Here is a 23,012-nt window from a genome sequence, read left to right as displayed (position 1 = left end):
GAGAGGAAATTTAAGGGCTACAGATGAAACAGTTTGACTAAACATGCAGAGATAATGGCAAAGTCAGAAGTGGAACCCAAATTTCCCAATCTGTACAACAGAGAAGAAACAGTCAAGATCAAGATCACGAAGAGTTGCTGTTAAAAACAAAATTGGGAGGGACTTCCTCCTAGACTTCTAATTCAGTGCTAAGTAAAACCACGGTTTAACTCAGAGAAGCTTTAGGATTCCCCTTCTCAGGCATTGTTTTATCATATCCTCAAATGGAAACATGCCAGTTTGATTTCCAAAGTGTCTATTTCTTGGAAGATCAACAAGACCCAGAAGAAACTTGACTACTGGTTCCTATTCTATAACAATTCATCTGGATGTGGCCAAATCACTTTTTTTTTTTATTAAAGCGTAATTCCCTCCCTCTATAATACTGGCTCTCTCCAAGAAAAAGCAGAAAATCTCTACTTCGAATATTCAGCACTGCTAATTTGACATAATACTCACTGCTAACTCCTAAGGCCAGATCTTTGAAAATCTTTTCAGTCAAGTTCCGTTGTCTAAAATACATTAAATAAATAGCTAGCTAGCTAGATAAGTTGTCCTTTTAATACTGTTTCTGGATTGTGCTTAAGATCCACTGTATTATAACTAAGGTTTTTCCACTAGGAATCCAAATGTTTATGACTACGATAGGTACCCAATTTATACTGAATGTATGATTGGAAGAATATTGCTTCTAGCAGACTCAATTTGGCTTAAAGAATAAGGTATCTAGTCTTTTCTTTGGGGGGGCTGTGTCAGGTCTTAGTTGTGGCACATGGGATCTTCGTTGTGGCATGTGGGATCTTTAGTTGCGGCATGCGGACTTCTTAGTTGCGGCATGCAGACTCTTAGTTGTGGCATGCAAACTCTTAGCTGTGGCATGCATGCAGGATCTAGTTCTCCCACCAGGGATTGAACCCGGGCTCCCTGTATTGGGAGCGTAGAGTCTTACCCACTGGACCACTAGGGAAGTCCCAAGAATAAGATATCTAGTCTTAATTTCTTATATTTCCCCCTTTTGCCAACGTCTTTTTGCCTTGACATCACTTACCACCCATGGAAAATAATGAAACCCTTGGCTTACCAACATTGTACTTAATAGGAAAAAAACCCACATTTTAATTTTGTTAGCATTATGTAATCCAGGGGTCACTGGGTTTTTTGTTTATTTTTTGATTAGTCGACTCATAAGAAATGTTTGGGACATACACAATATATGTACATATGCATTTATAAATCATAGAAATGTAGTACTATACTAACGTGTTAAGACATTATGAAATACACACGAAAGTAAAAATTTGAAATGAATGATGCCATCAGTCATTGTAGACAAAATTTCTAACACTTTTTTCTGTACTTCAGTGATTCACTCACAGAGGATTGGTTTAGGGATCCTCCTTCCTGAGGGCCAGTGATCATCCATTTTAGCTTCAGGGATCTTACAAATCCAGAGCAAATAAAACATTATGGAAAAGTCCGTGATTCTTTAAATGACCCCACAATGGTAACAGGGAGCAAAAAATAATCTGAGACCATATTCTGGGCTGGAACAAGGTTAACTAATAAACATCCCTATCTGTGGAGTTTATGTGTCAGTTAAATTAGACCATGGCTTTGAGACAGGAATGAGCTTGTCCTGTTCAAGTGACAGAATGAAGGCTCAATGAGGCTGGAAAGTAGTAAGAGGAAGAGAAAAGGAGACAAAATCAGAGATGCTGAGAGAGGCAAGAGCATGTGAGTCCTTAGGAACACATAAATAATTGAGACATCTTGGTTTTATAAGAAGCAATGGAGGCTTTTCAAGCAGGGGGCTGAGATGATCAGATTAGCATTTTTAAAAGATCACTTTGCTTACTCTATGGAGAAGGGATCATAGGTATATGAGTCCAAGTAGGGAGGCCAGTCAGGAGGCTACTGCAAAGGTCCAAATAAGAGACTCTTGAGGGTTGGACTAGGAAGGAAGTAGATGAGATGTAGAGAAGTATATGGATGCAAAATCTATTTTGGAAATAACAAGGGTAATACTTCCTAAATGGAAATGAAGGCTTAATAGTAAGGAAAAAGGAGGGGACTTCAAGCAAGCCTGAAGCCTGGGCCTGCAGAAGGATGCTCTTGGGAAAATGACCTTCACTTCATTCAGTCTTTTTTACACCAATTACTTTGCACCTGTTAAGCAAGGCAGTCTATAGCCAGAGACCCCAGAAAAAATCAGGCAGGAGTCAGGGGCCAGAAATCTATTTAACATCTCTCTCTCCCCAGGAGAAAGGCAATAGTAGCTTCTAAAACATGGCAGAATCCTCATTTTATATAGGTGATTTATCCATAGTTACACATCACCATTGGTAACTCGGGGGAATCTGGAAACACATACCTCTATCTGGTAGAATGCTGTGTTATTTCCTGCTTTATATAACCACTTCTTTGAATTTCCACGTATTTTGCCATTAAAGAAACTTAACATATTATAACTGCCTTTTTGTGTCTGACTTTCAATCATATCACTTCTGTTAGACAAACCTTAGCAGGCAGGATGTCTCTCTTGATTTTAATCTTAAAGGTGGAGAAGACTAGGGATAATACAGGTTTGGGAAGAAAAATCGAGAGGTCTGTTAGGAACATCTTAAGTCTGAGATGACTATTAGACATTCAAGGGAGATGTCAAGTAGGGTGGATATAAAGACAGGTGATATAAAGGGCTGGAGTTCTAATTTTGAGAGTCTTCAGCCTATCAACAATATTTAAAGCTACAAAATTAGATGAAGTCACTTAGAAAAAGAATATAGATCAGAGGACATAAATTAGTGGTCCTTGGACCTGTTTGCTGACCCACAGATGTTTAATATTATATATTTCTTTGATCTCCGCATTTTAAAAACTTGTGCCAGAACTTTTAACTTGCAGTGGATTTCGCATTTTTAAAAAATCTATATATCGAGTTTCTTTTTAAAGAACTGGACAATCTGGCGACGCTTGGCTTGAACTGTATAGCAGCTTCCTCATTTATATAAGGCATGAATTCTCTAATTCACCATAATGTCTTCTCAACACTGAAGCCAACTGTCACTTCCCATCTATCATTGTATTTGTAAACCACTGTTTTTCCAGCAAAGAATTATTTCTCAGGATCCACGTCTCTAAAACTAGGAAAATGGAAGATAGATCACAGAGGTCTTATGTTTAAAGAAAAAAGGAAGGGAGCATACTTCTTTATGAAATTGAAGAATACTCCTATGCTTGAAAATGCAAACAATCACTCTACATTGTTCATTTATATTTCCTGTCTGGACCTTGTAGGCATCTGAGTTTGCAGTCCCTGGGGTGGATACAGAAGAGACCAAGCCTAAGTCAACTCAATATTTGGATGTGAAGTAGAAGGGGGATCAGAAAAGGAAAAAGAGGAAAGAACAGTAAGACAGGAGATAGGAGAGTATGATGGCATGAAAGCCAAAGAGAATGTCTTGTGCAGCAATTATGCAGATGCTTTTGAGAGCTAGAATAGCATGAGTCCAAATAAGTGTCCACTGGACTGGAAAACAAGAAAGCCATCAACTTCATCCGTTTCAGTGGAGTAGTATGGTAGGATGTCAGATTAGAGTAGGTCGAAGAATAAATGGAGAATAGCAAATTATACCCAAACAAGTAGATGAAAAGAAATAATAAAGAGCAGAAATCAGTGTAATGGAACGTAAACATACAATAAAGATCAACAAAGCCAGAAGTTGGTTCTCTGAAAAGACTAATAACACTGATAAACCCATGGAAGGAGTAATCAAGAAAAAAAAAGAGACGCAAATAAGCATTGTCAAAAATGTCCTTACATATCCATCAGATAGGAAAAAAAAAATGTCACTGGATATTATAAACAAGTATACGCCTGTAATTTAAAATTTTAAAAGAAGATATATTTAGATGAAAAATAAAATTTATCAAAACAGACATGAAGAAATAGAAAATATGAATAGCCTCAAAACTATTTAAAAAATTGTATTCATAATTCAAAAACTTCCCTCAAAAGAAAACTCCAGATGGCTTCACCAGTAGATTCTCATCAAACATTTAAGGAAAAAAGAATGACAATCTTACACAAACTCTTCCAGAGAACACAAAAACAAGGAACAGCCCTAACTTGTATGAGGCCAGCATAACATTTTTATCAAAATCTGACAAGGTCATTTCTAGAAAGGAAAATTATAAGCCAGTATCACTCATGAATATAGACTATTTTTAAAACACTAGTAAAGTGAATTCAGCAATGTATAAGGAGAATAAGACATCATGACCAAGTTGGATTTATTCCAGGAATTCAAAAATCAATGTATTTTCACCACAAGAACAGAATAAAGGAGAAAAACTACATACTCATCTCAAGAAATTCAGAAAAGGCACTTAATAAAATTCAACAACTATTCATAATTTTAAAAAATAACTTTTTTAAAATTGAAGTATAATTGATTTACAATATTGTGTTAGTTTCAGGTGTACAGCAAAGTGATTCCGTTTTATATGTATATATGTATATATATATATTTCAAATTATTTTCCATTATATGTTATTATAAGATATTAAATCTAGTTCCCTGTGCTATACAATAAATCCTTGTTGCTTATCTATTTTATGTATAATAGTTTATATCTGTTAATCTCATACTCCTAGTTTATCCCTCCTCCACCCCCTTTCCCCTTTGTTAATCATAAGTTTGCTTTCTATGTCTGTGAGTCTATTTCTGTTTTGTATATAGATTCATTTATCATTTTTAGATTCCACATATAAGTGATGTCCTATTAATATTTGTACTTCTCTGTCTGACTTACTTTACTTAGTATGATATTCTCTAGGTCCATTCTTGCGGCTGTAAATGACAATATCTCATTCTTTGAAAAAAAAAAAAAAAAACTTGGGAATTCCCTGGCGGTCCACTGGTTAGGACTCCACACTTTCACTGCCAAGGGCCCGGGTTCAGTGCCTGATCAGGGAACTAAGATTTCACAAGTTGCATGGCGCAGCCAAAATAAAACAAAACAAAACAAAACAAAAAAACGCTTAAGAAACCAAGAATAGAATTGAATGTATTTAATCTGTAAACAAACCTACTGCAGATATCGTACTCAATATGAAAATGTTGAAAGCTGTCAATCTGAGACAGAGAATAAGTCAAGGATGCCTACTGTCACCACTCATACTGAGCACTATATTGAGATCCTCGCCAGTTCAGTAAGGCAGGAAAAGAAATACAAAGTGTAAGGACTGGAAAAAAAATTGTCACTTCACAGATAATATAATAGTTTATAAAGAAACCCAAAAGAATCTAAAAGTAATTAGAATTAATAAGTGAGTTTAGTAAGTTATTTAATATAAGAGAAACACATATAAAGTTGCATTTCTATTTATCAGAAAAAAACACAACTTTTTAAAAAATTTATTTATTTATTTATTTTTGGCTGCTTTGGGTCTTTGTTGCTGCGTGTGGGATTTCCCTAGTTGTGGTGAGTGGGGCTACTCTTCGTTGCGGTGCGCAGGCGTCTCATTGCAGTGGCTTCTCTTGTTGCAGAGCACGGGCTCTAGGTGTGCAGCCTTCAGTAGTTGTGGTGCACGGGCTTAGTTGCTTCGTGGCATGTGGGATCTTCCCGGACCAGGGCTCGAACCCATGTCCCCTGCATTGGCAGGCGGATTCTTAACCACTGCAACACCAGGGAAGTCCCACAACATTTTTTAAGATTTCATTTATAACAGAATTTTTTTTAATCACAGAAAACTACAAATATATTATTAAGCGAAGTTAAAGATCGAAATAAATATTCTTAGATTATAAAACTCAATGCTGGAAAGAAGTCAATTCCCCACAAACTGATCTATTGATCCAATGCAGTCTTAATCAAAATATCAAGAAATTGTTTTTGGTAGAACCTGAAAAGCTGATTCTAAAATGTATAACGAAATGCAAAGGACCAAGACTATCCAAGTCCCTCTGGGAAAAAAACAAGATAGAAAGTCTTGCTGTGGCAGATATCAAGAGTCATTATAAAGCAACAGTAACTAAGACAGTTTTTGATCACCGGTGCAAAAATAGAAAAATAGACTACTAGAGTGTCCAGAAATAGATCTATTCATATAGAGATACGTGTTTTGGGACTTCCCTGGTGGTGGACTGGTTAAGAATCCGCCTGCCAATGCACGGGACACGGGTTCGAGCCCTGGTCTGGGAAGATCCCACATGCCACGGAGCAACTAAGCCCGTGCACCCCAACTACTGAGCCTGCACTCTAGAGCCCACGAGCCACAACTACTGAGCCCACGTGCCACAACTACTGAAGCCCACGTGCCTAGAGCCCGTGCTCCACAACAAGAGAAGTCACTGCAACGAGAAGCCCGCACACCGCAACAAAGAGTAGCCCCGGCTCGCCGCAACTAGAGAAAGCCCGCGTGGAGCAACAAAGACCCAATGCAGCCAAAAAATAAATAACTTATTTAAAAAAAGAAAATGAAAAAAAGAAATACCTGTTTTATAGTAAAGTAGCATTGCACAGCAGTGAGATTTATCTTTTCAATCAGTGGTGCTAGGACAATTGGATATCCATAAAAAGAAAAAATGAAACTCAACCCTACCTCACATCATACACACACACACACAAAAATCAATTCCAGATAGATTATAAATCTAAATATGCAATGTTAAAACCACAAAACTCCGGCTTCCCTGGTGGCCCAGTGGTTAAGATTCCACCTGCCAATGCAGGGGACACAGGTTCGAGACCTGGTCCGGGAAGATCCCACATGCCATGGAGCAACTAAGCCCATGCGTCACAACTACAGAAGCCCACACACCTAGAGCCTGTGCTCCGCAACAGGAGAAGCCACCGCAGTGAGAAGCCCATGCACCATAACGAAGAGTAGCCCCCGCTCGCCGCAACTAGAGAAAACCTGTGTGCATCAACAAAGACCCAACACAGCCAAAAATAAATGTAAAAAAAAAAAAAAAAAGACTGGTAAGAATCTGAAAAAGAATTTACTGATGTCTCTCTGTAAGTGAATCAAGTGGATGTACAGCAGCAAGAAACAGCATTGAAAATCAGCTATACACCGTTACAAAAATAAATTCCAAAAAAAAAATAAAAGAGAGAGAGAGAAATTCTTACAGAATTCATTCAGGGCCTGTGATGCAACCTGGACAGACCACATCTAGACCCACAGCTGGATGGGACCTAAGGCTGCACACTCGTGGGGCTGAGAGGCTTGGTGAGGATAGGCCAGCAAATGCAGCCCCTTTAGAGTAATACTGCCTGGTCCCCATTCCATGGGTCCCAAATCTCCAGGTGCTGGGGACCCTTCCTACAGCTAAAACATGCATGGGACACCCAGAGGATGGTACACCGGCTGATGGGGAAGAGTTTGGAAAAGGCACCTCATCTCCTCATCTCCTGGTGGTCGGATTACCCCCTCCAGCCTCTTTCCTAACAATCTCCCAACTTGGGGAAGTCAGCACCTTCAACATCCTGTTTCACACAGTTTGGAATTTGTCCGGAAGATGAAGTGGAAGGGGGGGAACCAATGAGAGACAAGCCCTAGTTGTTTGGACAGGCACATGCCACTCTAATTTCCAATCAGGAAGAGGAACTGACCAAAGGCTCAGCCTGCCCCCGGAACCAGAATAGGGCTTGAAGCAATCCTGCTGTTTTGTGGCCAGTTCCAAAACAACAAGTTGAAAAATGGAGCTCAGGGGCACTGCAATTCAGAAAACTGCAGGGTTGTAAATGATACTTATTGTCGAAAAATGTCTTGAGGTAAGTCATCAAAAAGGACTTGTAAGCAAGGCAGAATTGCAGGAAAGGGATTTCAAGAGGTAGATTGGACCTGCCATTAAAGCACATGAAAAGCGGCTGAACTTCGCCAATGATGCAGTTGGCCAAAAAGGGCGTATGCGTTTTTCCTGATATTCAGGAAAAATGCATACATCCTTTTTGACCAACCAAACAGGTGGACAATGCAAATCAACACTACAAAGAGGTATCACTTCGCATCAGTCAGAAGGGCCATCCTCACAAAGTGTAAAAACCAGAAATGCAGGACAGTGCGTGGAGAAGGGGAAGCCCTGTTATGCTCATGGTGGGAATGTAAATTGCCAACGGCCACTCTGGAGAAGTGTATTGTGTTTAATAAAAAATCTAAAAAACACAGCTACAGAGCATACGGCACTTCCAATCATGGGCATATATCTTGGGAAAACCAAACATCGATAGGACACAGGCATCCCAACGTTTAGTGCTACTCTGTTTACAAGAGCTTTGACTTGGATACAACCTAAATGTCCTTGGAAGGAAAAAATGGATAAAGAAGATGTGGTACTTATGTACGATGGAATATTACTCAGCCATGAAATCAATGAAATAAGGCCAGTTGCAGCAACTTGGGTGGACTTAGGTACGATCATTCTAAGTGACATAAGTCAGACAGAAAAAGAGACTTATCATAAGTTATCACTTATAGGTGGAATCTAAAAATGGCTACACGTGAACTAAATTACAAAACATAAACAGAGTCACACATTTAGGGTTTCCCTGTTGGCGCAGTGGTTAAGAATCCACCAGCCAATGCAGGGGACACAGGTTCGAGCCCTGGTCCGGGAAGATCCCACATGCCACGGAGCAACTAAGCCCGTGCGCCACAAATACTGAGCCTGCACTCTAGAGCTCGTGAGCCACAACTACTGATCCCATGTGCCACAACTACTGAAGCCTGCATGCCTAGAGCCCGTGCTCTGCAACAAGAGAAGCCACTGCAAGCCCGCACACCACAACGAAGAGTAGCCCCCGCTTGCCACAATTAGAGAAAGTGCAGCAATGAAGACCAAACACAGGCAAAAATAAATAAATAAAATAAGTAAATTTATATATATATTAAAAAAACCCAAAAAACTCCAAGAAAATAACATAGGAGAGTATATTCATGACTAGGGATAAGGTAAGACTTGTTACACAGCACTATATATAGATCTTCTGATCATCAAGCTTTAACAATAAAAGAATGTAAAGGCAATCCACAGAATGGGGGAAGACATTTACTGTACATTTAAATCACAAAGGGTTCATAACCAAAATATATAAAGAACTATAAATCAGTAAGAAAAAGACAACTCAATAGAAAAAGAGGCAAGAGACTTGAACAAGTACTCCATAAAAGAAGATATCAAAATAATCAATAAAATATAGAAAGATGCTCAATCTCAGTACTGGTCAGGGACATGCAAATTAAAACCACAATGAAATATTACTACACATCCACTAGGATGGCTAAAATTTTAAAATCTGACAGTACCAAATGTGGACAAGGATATAAGACAAAGGGAATTTTCATACAGTCTTGATGAGAGATTACATTAGTAGAACCACTTCTGAAAACAGCTAAAACAATAGGTACACTCATTACTACTGATGAGGGTAAACTAGTTAAAACTACCTTGGAAAACAATTTGGCATTATTTATGAAAGTTAAAGATATATATACAAACTCTAAGACCTAGAACTCCACTCATAGATACATATGCCCAATAATAATAAGTGCATTTGTTCACTGCAGCATTCTTTGTAAGGGCCCCAAACTGTAAACAACCCAAAAGTCCATCAATATTAGAACGGATGAATAAATCATGATATATTTACACAATGGACATATGGCAATGAATCACAGTCACACACAACATGGGTAAATCTCACAAACGTAATGTTGAACAAAAGAAGCCAGACACAAAATACACACACGATAGTTTCATTTACATTAAATTTAAAAAGCAGACAAAACTCAATTATCGTACCTAGGCATGCTTTTTTTTTTTTTTTTTTACATCTTTATTGGAGTATAATTGCTTTACAGTGGTGTGCTAGGGCATGCAGCATGTTTTTTTTTTTTTGTACGCGGGCCTCTCACTGCTGTAGCCTCTCCCGTTGCAGAGCACGGGCTCCGGGCACGCAGGCTCAGCGGCCATGGCTCACTGGCCCAGCCGCTCCGCGGCATGTGGGATCTTTCCAGACTGGGGCACGAACCCATGTCCCCTGCATCAGCAGGCGGACTCTCAACCACTGTGCCACCAGGGAAGCCTGCAGCATGTTTAAGTAGTAAAAGTATAAAGAAAAACACGAAAGTAAATACCATAAAATCAGGATAATAGTAACCCTTGGTGGGAGGACAGTGATTATTAGGGGTCACAAGGGGAGCTTCTGGGGTACTAGCAAATTCTGTTTCTTAACCTAGTTTCCAGTTACACAGCTGTTCTCTTTAGAGAAATCATTTAGCTCTTTGTTTTTGTTTCAGGCACTTTTCTTTTTTTTTTTTTTTGCGGTATGCGGGCCTCTCACTGTTGTGGCCTCTCCCGCTGCGGAGCACAGGCTCCGGATGCGCAGGCTCAGCGGCCATGGCTCACGGGCACAGCCGCTCCGCGGCATGTGGGATCCTCCCAGACCGGGGCATGAACCTGTGTCCCCTGCATCAGCAGGCAGACTCTCAACCACTGCGCCACCAGGGAAGCCCAGGCACTTTTCTTGATGTGTTTTATTTCACAATAAAAAAGGTTAAAAAAAAAAAAAGACTCAAGGGGTAAGTTAAATAGCAGATTGCACAAAACTAAAGAAAGAAAAAGGGAACTATAAAAGAGACCTGAAGAAATTGTGCAGAATGAATCCAGAGAGACTAAGATACGTTAAATATAAAAGAGATTACCAGACATGTAGGAGAGCAGAAAAAGTTCAGAATATAGCTTATCTAATTCCAGCAAGAAAGAAGAAGGGAAAAAAAAAGGAAGAAGAAGAAGGTGAAAGAGGAGGGGTAGGAAGAAGAGGAGGAGGAGGAGGAGAAGAAGAAAAAACAAGGCAATCTTCAAAGAGAATTAAAAAATTGATATATGATACCAATCCTTACATCCAGGATATCTCTCTGAATCCCAAACAGGAAATACAGAAAGATAACAACACTAGTCTCATGACAGCAAATCTTCAGAACCAGCAACTCAAGAAGATCTTAAAAGGAGCTACCAAAAATTAGATTACCTATAAAGAATCAACATTTACACTCACAGTTATTTTCAACAGCAACAACGGAAGCCAGAAGAAAGTGGAATGTGATCTTGAAAATGATAAGTTGCTAAACTAGAATTTCACATCCAGTGAAAATATCTTCAAAGATCAAAAGCAAAATAAAGACACTTTCAAAACAATAATAATTAAGTTTACTATCAATGACCCCTCAAGAAATGAACTTCTAAAGGACAACCTTAAAGAGAATGATGCCAGAAAGTTCTGAGATATAAGGAAAGATGAGCAAAGAAAAAGGTAAACACTTTGGTAAATTGAAACAAATACTGACTGTGTAAAACAAGAACAAAAACAATAACTAAGCAAATACTTACACAAAAGTGAATGAAAGAGAAAATGAATCAGAAATGGAAGAATGAAAAGAAGGAGGATAGATGAAAGTTCTTCTGTGGCAGCAATCAGAGAAATGCAATCACACCTGAAGGGAATGTGGCATCAGAAGAAGTTCAATACATTCCAAAGCCATAAGGAACTGGGTTTTGGATTATTTGCCACTTAAACTTACTCTGCTACAGTGATTAAACATATTATTATTAAATGGATACATTACTATTCACTTCAGACTACCTTGTTGTTGCTGCAGTTATACTTCACTTGGTAGGATAATCAAGGTGTTTGGCAAATGTGAATTTTCCTAATCTACTAAAGCTCACAGTTTACTAATGTTTTCTTCTATGGTTGTTGGTGTAAATATGTCTAAAATGGTATAGAAATATGTTTATTTCTAAAATGATATAATTCTTATACACAATAAACAAAAGGTGCCCAATCCTTTCCTGATGACCCAAGGTCATTGGTATAAACTACTACTGCTATGGCTGATATAAAGAAATACCCTCGAGAACTCCCTGGTCCAGTGGCTGACTCCACACTTTCAAGCAGAGGGCACAGGTTCAATCCCTGGTCAGAGAACTAAGATCCCGCAAGCCGTGCAGCACACGGCCAAAAAAGAAAAAAAAGAAAATACCCTCAGTAGCTCCTTAAGGCCTTATGTGACTACTAAACTTTTCCCACACTGTCAGGTGTTCTCCTCTTGGTCATCATTGTACTGGCACCTTTAGTTCCTCCTACCAACCTGTGATCTGATTTTGTGACAGCAATTCTGCTTAGGGCCTCTTTCTATTACATTTCTTGGCTCTTGACTGTATTCCAGATACCCAGAAGACATAGATCACAGAATTTTGGCAAGGTATTATACTGAATTAATAAGAAATGATAACTGTGACTATTTATATTTTGTAGTATCTTCTGTTGCAAGGAGATTAAAGTTCACTCTGTGAATCAGAATGACAGAAGAGTAGGTGTACCATATTATCCTCATCACAACTCCCCCAAAGGAAGACCAGCTCAAATGCTGGTTACTAGCTTCATAGCCTTGGGCAAGTAACTAAACCTTTTAACACTTCCTATCTGTAAAGAAATAATAACAGTATCTTCCTACAAAGGATTATTGTCAAAATTAAATGAGATAACGAAAAAAAAAACAACATAATACCTGGCTTAGAGTAAATAGTGTCCAGCATTTAAACTATTATCTTTTTAAATCCCAATTTGTGTAATAAACACACATTTAACTAGACCTCCTTAACTATCTTCTCCATGGCATCCTATGAAAATACTATTAAAAATATTAACAGTAGCTAATATATAATGAGCAATTACTCTCTGTTAAAATTGTGCTGAAGTCTATATAGGGATTATCTATTTGAATCCTTAAGCTCTGGGCAGTAGATACCATTACACACACACACACACACACACACACACACACACACACACACACACCCCGCTACAGATAAGTACACTGAGGCTCAAAGAGGTTAAGTACTTGTTCAAGTTCACAGAATAAGTGGTGAAAATGGACTCATGTAGCTCAGACTCCAGAATCCATGATTATAAGCACTCCCCTATCCTGAGAAGAGAAGCCGCTTCTCCTTCTGCTAAAATCTATTTACAAATAAGTTGAGCACAAGCTAATTCTCCTTTAATCTTATCCTCTATTTGACTATTCAAGGTCCTTAGCTGGAAAAGCAGAAAAGATACGTTTCGTTTTTGCCTTTTAACTTACCCACTCACAGTCGATTCCAAGCACTGGAAAATCTTCTAACTCACTCCTAAGCAAGGGCTCAATTTGATCCCACTCCGCCTCCTGAGACACAGTCGCCACCTTTGCTCCAAGGATCCTCTCTTCCCACGAGGCTCTGGGGGCACTGGAGTGCTGCTGGTCCTCTGCTGGAGCAGGCCGCTCTCTCCTGCCTGGCACTTTCGGCTGCTGCTGTGACAGCTGCTGCTGGGTCACACGACTTGCTTTACTCCTCCGACGCTGGATGCCTTTCCACAGGACAAACCCCCCGACAGCCATACCAAGAAGGGTGGTCACTGTCAAAGCCACTAAGTGTTTAGACATCTTCAACTTTTCTGTTGTTTAGGAAAGCATATCACTAATCCCACAATCTGCAAAACAAATGGCAACAATATATTCACATACAGAATTTAAAGCTCCACGGACACACGTCCCCCACCACCACCCCGCAAAAAATGTTGCATTCACAATCCATGTGCTCACAAACTAAAAAAATTGCTATAAATTTCTATATGAAACAGTGATATTTTAAAATATTCTCCCCCTTTTGTATGTTCTGTACTCCACCTCTATCTCCATCCAAGAAAAAACCCCTGCCCTCTACCAGTTGCCCAGGGCTCTCTTAATCCTATAAAATCACATCAATCAAAACAGAATAAACTAGACTCTTACTTCCACTTGCTGATTTACTGTGAGTAAATTTTAGTTAATGGATCTTCCTCAGGGTGTTTGTGTTTGAACCTTCAATCTCTAAGAGTAGAATGGAAACTTCTGCTTTGCAATCTAAAAAAAATCTAGGGCTTCCCTGGTGGTGCAGTGGTTAAGAGTCTGCCTGCCAATGCAGGGACATGGGTTCGAGCCCTGGTCCGGGAAGATCCCACATGCTGCGGAGCAACTGGGCCCGTGTGCCACAACTACTGAGCCTGCACTCTAGAGCCCATGCACCACAACTACTGAGCCCACGTGCCACAACTACCGAGCCTGCAAACCTAGAGCCTGTGCTCCACAACAAAGAGAAGCCACCACAATGAGAAGCCCTTGCACCGCAACGAACAGTAGCCCCTGCTTGCCACAACTAGAGAAAGCCTGTGTGCAGCAACGAAGACCCAACGCAGACAAAAATAAATAAATAAAAATTTAAAAAAATCTAATCATCAGCAAGTGGTAGGGGGACTTTTACTTTTCTAGGAGGCGTGGTTGGTGAGGGATGGAGCAAACAGGCTTGAGTACACATGGATTTTCCGTTGCTCCAGAGGTCTCGGTAGTTCTCCGTGGAAACACACTCAGTTATTGAGGGTAAGCTAGGACAGTACAAAAGGGAAGACAGGACTAGAAAAGAAAAAGAAAAGAACAGAACTTAGAGAGCCAGGATGTTCAGGAGGAGGCTGCAAATTGAAATGTCCACAGGGTCCAAACAGGATAACACAAATAAGTGAAGCAAGCCAAGTGCAAGAGAAAACTGACACAGACATCCTATTAAATATGTAGGAACTGTCTCCCTTTCTATCACAAAATAGCCTCTTTTCCATTTTCTGTACGTGAAATAAAACTCATATTTTATGGCAAGACAAGAAAAATTTAAACAAAAAAATTTTTTCTATCCTTTGGTCTCCTCTCTCCTCCCACTGTGCACTGTGTATCTATCTACATTATGCATTAACCTAACCTTCCCCACTGACAGAAATACCTGCTCAACCATAAAGAGCAATATTCTAGCATCAATAAGACAACTCCTTAAAGATGCCATTCCTTCTTGATCTCATAAGGGGTCACATGGCACTTAGATCTGGATTATGTAAACTGCCAATAATACAGCATTTGATGTACAGCCTCTGTCTCAAAAAACTTATGTAACTGCGCCTTGACTTCTAAGGGGAGGAACAGGTCTCAGAGCTTTCTGAGATGCTCTTCCTGGGTTATAATCCTCAAATTTGGCTCAAATAAAATCTTCCATTTCTTTCTTAGACCAACTGATTAATTTTTTCATCAATGTTTACAATGTGGTTTTTCTCCATCTATCTCTTGTTTTCCTATTTTTGACAGAAAAATAGGCATATACAACCATTTCTGTACTATTTTAAAAAACAACAGTAAGTGTGTAACAATAAAGGTAAGTGGCCTTTGGACTCAATAATGGAGAGAAAACATGGGAGAGCAACCATTCAGCACAAGCTGTTGATCCTGTTTGTGAAGAAGGCCCAGTGTGGTCAGATTATCCTGATAATCCTGATTACTCAAGAAAAGTTAGATATCTGAATTTTATGTGAAACATCACCATTTTTAAGTGTTAGCAACAAATTTAGAGTTTTTGAAACACTGTGCCAGCCAAATAAAAACATTTTGGGCTCTGGGTTACCCATCTGTAGGCTCTGACCTAAAATCTATACTGCCCAAAGACACAGTGACCTATTAGACCCTGCCTACACTTCTCTATGGCTGAGGGTTTCCCATTTAATGGGAATTCCATTTTTGTTTTCTTTTGGACATGCTGTGGGGGGCATGTGGGATCTTAGTTCCCTGACCAGGGACTGAACCCGGGCCACAGGGGTGAAAGCCTGGGATCCTAACCACTAGACTACCAGGGAACTCCCAATGTGTACTACTTTTATCAATTTTTAAAAGCGTCAACAACAAATTTTTAAAAATAATTTAATATTTACAACAACCCTGGGCTATAATTTTGCCTACAGAGATATTCAGCAATGGAGAGGAAAAATGGAATGACAACAATTATTATAGTACTAATGAAAACAATAAAATGGCTATGCTGTTTTTCAAATATTTACTTTTTTGCAGAAACTATGCTTAAGTATTCATATGTACTTTCTCCAGCACTTTTATTGAAGAGGAAACTGAGACTTAATGAGATTAAAGAACTTGCATAGAGAGATTTCTAGTTAAAATACTCTGAGAAGACATAAAGACCCTTCCCTTTCTCATTCTAAACAATACAAATGTTGGAGAAAACATTAAAAAGATAATAAGGGGCTTCTCTGGTGGCACAGTGGTTAAGACTCCGTGCTCCCAATGCAGAGGGCCCAGTCTCGATCCCTGGTCAGGGAACTAGATTCCACATGCTTGCTGCAACTGAGTTCACATGCCACAACTAAGGAGCCAGCAGGCTGCAAGTAAGGAGCCCGCCTGCCACAACTAAAGAGCCCACATGATGCAACTAAGACCAAACCCAACCAAATAAATAAATAAGCAAATATTTTTTAAAAAGATAATGAAAGTAAAAAAAAAAAAAAAAAAAAAAAAAAAAGATAATGAAAGTTTAATACACAGTTAAACTTAAAAAGAAGAAAGGGAAATCATCAAGTGTCAGAAATGGAAGAAGGGAACCCACAGTGGGTAGGAGATAAAGCTGGGCAGAGACCAGAACTCATACCAGCCCCAGTGCTGGAGAACATCACCAGCCCAGGGACAGAAGTCTAGGCCACAGGCCCAGGGCACAGTGGAGATGCAGAAGAGTGTTGCCTTGTCCATGAACAAGAACCTGTAACTGTTCACCTACTATGGTCCAGGCAAGACACCTGCCCAAAGCTGAGAATATGAACACAGTCCCTTGAAGATCGGCCAAAATGGTGGAGTAGAAAGACCCTGAGCTCACTTCCTCTCACAACCACACCAAAACCACAACTATCTGCAGAACAACCATCTATGAAAAAGACCAAAACCTCCCAGAAAAGATCGTCTACAACTAAAGACACAAAGAAGGAACCACAGGATGAGTAGGAGGGGACATGATATAATCAAGTCCCATACTCCCAGGTGGGCAACACACAAACTGGAGAATAATTATAGTGCAGACGTGGGAATTCCCTGGTGGTCCAGTTGTTAGGACTCCACTCTTTCACTGCTAAGGGTGTGGGTTCGATCCCTGGTCACAGAACTAAGATTCTACAAGCCACGTGGTCAAAAAAAAAAAAAATTATAGTGCAGAAGTTCTCCTACAGAAATGAGAGTTCTGAGCCCCACGTTAGGCTCCCCAGCCTGGGGGTCCTGAACCAGGAAGACTAGCCCCCAGATCATTTGGCTTTGAAGGCCAGCTGGGTTTAATTTCAGGAAGGACTGTGGGAAATACAACTTCACTCTTAAAGGGCACACACAAGATCTTACATGCACTGGGACTCAGGGCAAAAGCAGTAACTTGATAGGAGTCTGAGTCAAACCTACCTGCTGGCCTTGAAGAGGTGGGGAGCCAGCCATAGCTGACAACAGCTACATTTGGCAGCTCAGTCACATTTGGAAGCCAGTGCTGGTGGGTGTGATCTTGGGCTCCTCCCTCTAGCCATTAGAGCCAAGACCCAGCCCCATCCAATAGTCTGTAGGCACCAGTGCTGGGATGCCGCAGGCCAAACAACTAACTGAGTGGGGACACAGCCCCACCCATAAGCAGACAGGCTTCCTAAAGTCCTCCTGAGCCCACAGCCTCCTCTAGACACTCCTCTAGACAGGGCCTTGCCCACCAGAGGGCCAAGACCCAGGTCCACCCACCAGTGGGCAGACAGTGGCCCTGCCCTCCAGGAAGCCTACACTAGACTCTAGACCAGTCTCAGCCACCAGGGGACAGACACCAGACACAAGAAAACCACAATCCCACAGCCTGTGGACCTAGCCTGCCGCAGCAGGCTAGAACCTACCCTGGGACCAGGTGGGCCCTGGCCCTGTGCACTAGCAGGCCAACTCAAGCTTTGGGACACCCCAGACCCCATACCAACTGTGTCAGCAATCACCAACTCCCTGCCAACCAATGATCTAAAACAAGCTCTGTGGGCTTCCCGGGTGGCGCGGTGGTTGAGAGTCCACCTGCTGATGCAGGGGACATGGGTTTGTGCCCCAGTCCAAGAAGATCCCACATGCCATGGAGCGGCTGGGCCCGTGAGCCGTGGCCGCTGAGCCTGCGTGTCTGGAGCCTGTGCTCCGCAACGGGAGCGGCCACAACAGTGAGAGGCCCGCGTACGGCAAAAAAAAAAAAAGCTCTGGGATCCCTGGACCCTGCAGCCAGACTCCAGGAACTGGCTCTGCCTGCCAGTAGTCCAACAGTAACCTCAGGGCCTGGCTTCACTCGTCAGTAGGCAGGCAACAGCCCCAGAGTCCTCCAGACCCTGACTCTACCCACCAGTAGAGCCAGCACTAGCCCCAGGACTCCCTAGGGTTCTGAAGCCAGTCACCTTGTTAACAGGCCCTTTTAACAGCACCCAGCAGCATCCATACAAGGCAGGACCTGGCAACCAACCAGACTAGGGACCAACCAGGCTTACCAGACCACCCACACAGTCAGCCCACCACAACAGAAGGACCCACCCAGCCCTCTTAAGGGGAACCCCTAGAGCATATAGCTTGGGTGATGAGACAGGAGCTCACTGCTGGGACACACAGGACATCTCCTACAGAAGGACACTTCTTCAAGGTCAAGAAATGTAACTAATCTACCACATACATAAAAATAAAAATAGTAACTTAGACAAAATGAGGCAGCAGAGAAACACGTTCCAGATGAAGGAGCAAGACAAAACCCCAGAAGAAGAACTAAGTGAAGTGAAGATAGGTTATCTACCTGAGAAAGAGTTCAGAGTAATGACTGCAAAGATGATCAAAGAACTCAGGAGGAAAATGGATGCACAAAGTGAGAAGTTAGAAGTTTTTAACTGAGAATTAGAAATTATAAAGAACAACCAAACAGAGATGAAGAATACAATAACCGAAATGAAAAATTCACTAGAAGGAATAAATAGTAGGCTAAATGATACAGAGGAATGGATCAGTGACCTGGAGGACAAAGTAGTGGAAATCACTGCCACTGAACAGAAAAAAAAAAGAATGAAAAGAAATGAGAACTGTTTAAGAGACTTCTGGGATAACATCGAGCCCACTAATATTCACATTATAGGGGTCCCAGAAGAATAAGAGAAAGAGAAAGAGCCTGAGAAAATATTTGAAGACATAATAGCTGAAAACTTTCCTAACCTGGGAAAGGAAACAGACATGTAAGTCCAGGAAGCACAGAGTCCCATACAGGATTAACCCAAAGAGGAACACACCAAGACACATTGTAATCAAAATGACAAAAACTAAAGATAGACAATATTAAAAGCAGCAAGGGAAAAGCAACAAATAATATACAAGGCTATCAGCTTATTTTCTGCAGAAACTCTGCAGGCCAGAAGGGAGTGGCACTAATCCCACTCATGATGGCTCCACCCTCATGACCTAATCACTTCTCAAAGCCACCCCAATTGGGGTTAATTTTCAACATATGAATTTTGAGGGGACACAAAACATTCACCTATAGCACTCTTAAATATGAAAAGACATCCAAGAATCACCAGTTATTGCAGGCGTGTCTCCAACATCGTTAATTAGCATTTTCTAAGGAACATGTTGCAGGCGTGTCTCCAACATCATTAATTAGCATTTTCTAAGGAACATGTATAGAATTCTGCACCCAGGGCTTCCCTGGTGGCGCAGTGGTTGAGAGTCTGCCTGCTGATGCAGGGGACGTGGGTTCGTGCCCTGGTCCGGGAAGATCCCACATGCCGCGGAGCGGCTGGGCCTGTGAGCCGTGGCCACTGAACCTGCGTGTCTGGAGCCTGTGCTCCACAACGGGAGAGGCCACAACAGTGAGAGGCCTGTGTACCACAACAACAACAAAAAAAAGAATTCTGCACCCAGCATTTTGAGAGTACACATTCTTTAAAAACATACAAAGAAATAGATGGAACATGCCTCAACATAATAAAGGCCATAAAGGACAAACCTACAGCTAACATCATACTCAATGGTGGAGGCTGAAAGCATTTCCTCTAAGATCAGGAACAAGACAAGGACGCCCATTCTCACCACTTTTATTCAACATAGTTTTGGAAGTCCTAGCCACAGGAATCAGAGAAGAAAAAAAAATAAAAGGAATCCAGACTGGAAAGGAAGAAGTAAAACAGTCACTGTTTGCAGATGACATGATACTATCCTAAAGATGTCACCAGAAAACTACTAGAACCCATCAATGAACTGGGTAAAGTTGCAGGATACAAAATTAATATACAGAAAACTGTATATTTCTATACAATGACAACAAACTATCAGAAAGAGAAATTAAGGAAACTATTCCATTTACCATCACATGAAAAAGAATAAAATCCCTAGGAATAAACCTACCTAAGGAGGTAAAAGACTTGTACTTGGAAAACTATAAGATGCTGATGAAAGAAATTGAAGATGATACAAACATATGGAAAGATACATAGTGTTCTTGGATTGGAAGAATTAATGTGAAAATGACCTTACTACCCAAGGCAATCTACAGATTCAATGCAATCCTTACCAAAATACCAATGGTATTTCTTCACAGAATTAGAACAAAAAATTTTACAATTTGTATGTAAACACAAAAGACCCTGACTAGCCAAAGCAATCTTGAGAAAGAAAAATGGAGCTGGAGGAATCAGGCTCCCTGACTTCAGACTATACTACAAACCTAGAGTAATCAAAACAGTATGGTACTGGCACAAAAACAGAAATATAAATCTATGGAACAGGATAGAAAGTCCAGAGATAAACCCATGCACCTCTGATTACATAATATATGACAAAGGAGGCAAGAATATACAATGGAGAAAAGACAGTCTCTTCAATAGGTGGTGCTGGGAAAACTGGACAGCTACATGTAAAAGAATGAAATTAGAACACTCTCTAATATCACATACAAAAATAAACTCAAAATGGATTAAAGACCTAAATGTAAGACTGGATACTATAAAACTCCTAGAAGAAAACATAAGCAGAACACTTTTTGACATAAATTGCAATCTTTTTTTGGATCCATCTCCTAAAGCAAATAAAAGAAGAAATAAACTAATAGGAATTAGTTAAATGTAAAAGCTTTTGCACAGAAAAAAAAAATTTTTTTATTTAAAAATATATATTTTAAAATTTTTTAGAAAAAAAAGGGACTTCCCTGGTGGTGCAGTGGTTAAGAATCTGCCTGCCAATGCAGGGGACATGGGTTCAATCCCTGGTCCAAGAAGATCCCACATGCCGCAAAGCAACTAAGCCCATGAGCCACAACTGCTGAGCCCACACGCCACAACTACTGAAGCCCAGGTGCCCTAGAGCCCACGTGCCGCAACTACTGAAGCCCGTGTGCTCTAGGTCCTGTGTGCCACAACTACTGAGCCTGTGTGCTGCAATTACTGAAGCCCGCGCGCGTAGAGCCCACTCCTCTCAACAAGAGAAGCCACTGCAATGAGAAGCCCGTGCACCACAACAAAGAGTAGCCCCCACTCGCCACAACTAGAGAAAGCTTGTGCGCAGCAACAAAGATCCAACACAGCCAAAAACAAAAAGCTTTTTCACAGCAAAGGAAACCACTGACAAAATGAAAAGACAATCTATTGAATGGGAGAAAATATTTGCAAATGATATGACCAATAAGGGATTAATATCCAATATATATAAACAGCTCATACAATTCAACATGAAAAAACAAAACAAAACAAACAACCCAATTAAAAAGTGGGCAGAAGAACTGAATAGCCATTTTTCCAAAGAGGAAATGCAGATGGCCAGCAGGCACGTGAAAAGATGCTCAACATCGTTAATCATCAGGGAAGTGCAAATCAAAACCACATTCTCACACCTGTCAGAATGGCTATCATCAAAAAAACCCACAAACAACAAATGTTGGCGAGGATGCAGAGAAAAGGGAACCCTTGTACACTGTTGGTGGGAAGGTAAATTGGTGCAGCCACTGTGGAAAACATAATGGAAGTTTCTCAAAAAACTGAAAATAGAACTACCATATGACCCAGCAATTCCACTCCTTGGTATATACCCCCCAAAAACGAAAACACTAATTCGAAAAGATACATGCACCGCAATGTTCGTTGCAGCACTATTTACAATAGCCAAGACATGGAAGCAACCTAAATGTCCATCAACAGATGAATGGATAAAGAAAACGTGGTACATATACACAATGCAGTATTACTTACCCATAAAAAAGAATGAAATAATGCGATTTGCAGCAACATGGAGGGACCTAGAGATTCATACTAAGTGAAGTAAGTCAGACAAAGACAAATATCATATGATATCCCTTAATTGTGAAATCTAAAACAATGACACAAATGAACTTATTTACAAAACAAAAACAGACCCACAGACATAGAAAACAAACTTATGATTACCAAAGGGGAAGGTGGGGGAGGGATAAAATAGGAGTTTGGGATTAACATATACACATTACTATATATAAAATAGATAACCAACAAGGACCTACTGTATAGCCTAGTACTCAAAATATACTCAATATTTTGTAATAACCTATAAGGGAAAAGAATCTGAAAAAGGATGTATATATTTGAATCACTTTGCTGTACACCTGAAACTAACATAACATTGTAAATCAACTATACTTCAATAATTTTTTTTAAAAAGAAGATACAGGGCTTCCCTGGTGGCGCAGTGGTTGAGAGTCCGCCTGCCGATGCAGGGGACACAGGTTCGTGCCCCAGTCTGGGAAGATCCCACATGCCGCGGAGCGGCTGGGCCCGTGAGCCATGGCTGCTGAGCCTGCGCGTCCGGAGCCTGTGCTCCGCAGCGGGAGAGGCCACAACAGTGAGAGGCCCGCGTAGCACACACACACACAAAAAAAAAAAAAAAAAAAAAAAAGATACAGTATATACAAAGGAATACTACTCAGCCATAAAAAAGAATGAAAATTTACCATTGCGGCAACATGGATGAACTTAGAGGGCATTACACAAAGTGAAATAAGTCAGACAGAGAAAGACAAATACTGTATAATATC

At 40.5% G+C, this 23,012-nt stretch overlaps 1 protein-coding gene across 2 annotated transcripts in view; it reads right to left on the bottom strand.

The window, feature by feature from the left end:
- Positions 1 to 23,012, bottom strand: part of EXD2 (exonuclease 3'-5' domain containing 2) — a 97,510-nt gene that overhangs the window by 22,884 nt on the left and 51,614 nt on the right. For both annotated transcript variants that reach the window (XM_032623680.1, XM_032623681.1), the window contains exon 2: positions 13,187 to 13,572. In XM_032623680.1, the coding sequence (XP_032479571.1) occupies positions 13,187 to 13,525 (339 nt within the window). In that variant the 5' untranslated portion in view covers positions 13,526 to 13,572. The remainder of the gene's footprint in view (positions 1 to 13,186; positions 13,573 to 23,012) is intronic.

Source organism: Phocoena sinus, chromosome 2 (genome assembly GCF_008692025.1).
Source record: "Phocoena sinus isolate mPhoSin1 chromosome 2, mPhoSin1.pri, whole genome shotgun sequence".
Classification (NCBI taxonomy): Eukaryota; Metazoa; Chordata; class Mammalia; order Artiodactyla; family Phocoenidae; genus Phocoena; species Phocoena sinus.
The sequence above is the reverse complement of the archived record's forward strand: the minus strand, read 5'-3'. Positions and strand labels throughout refer to the sequence as shown.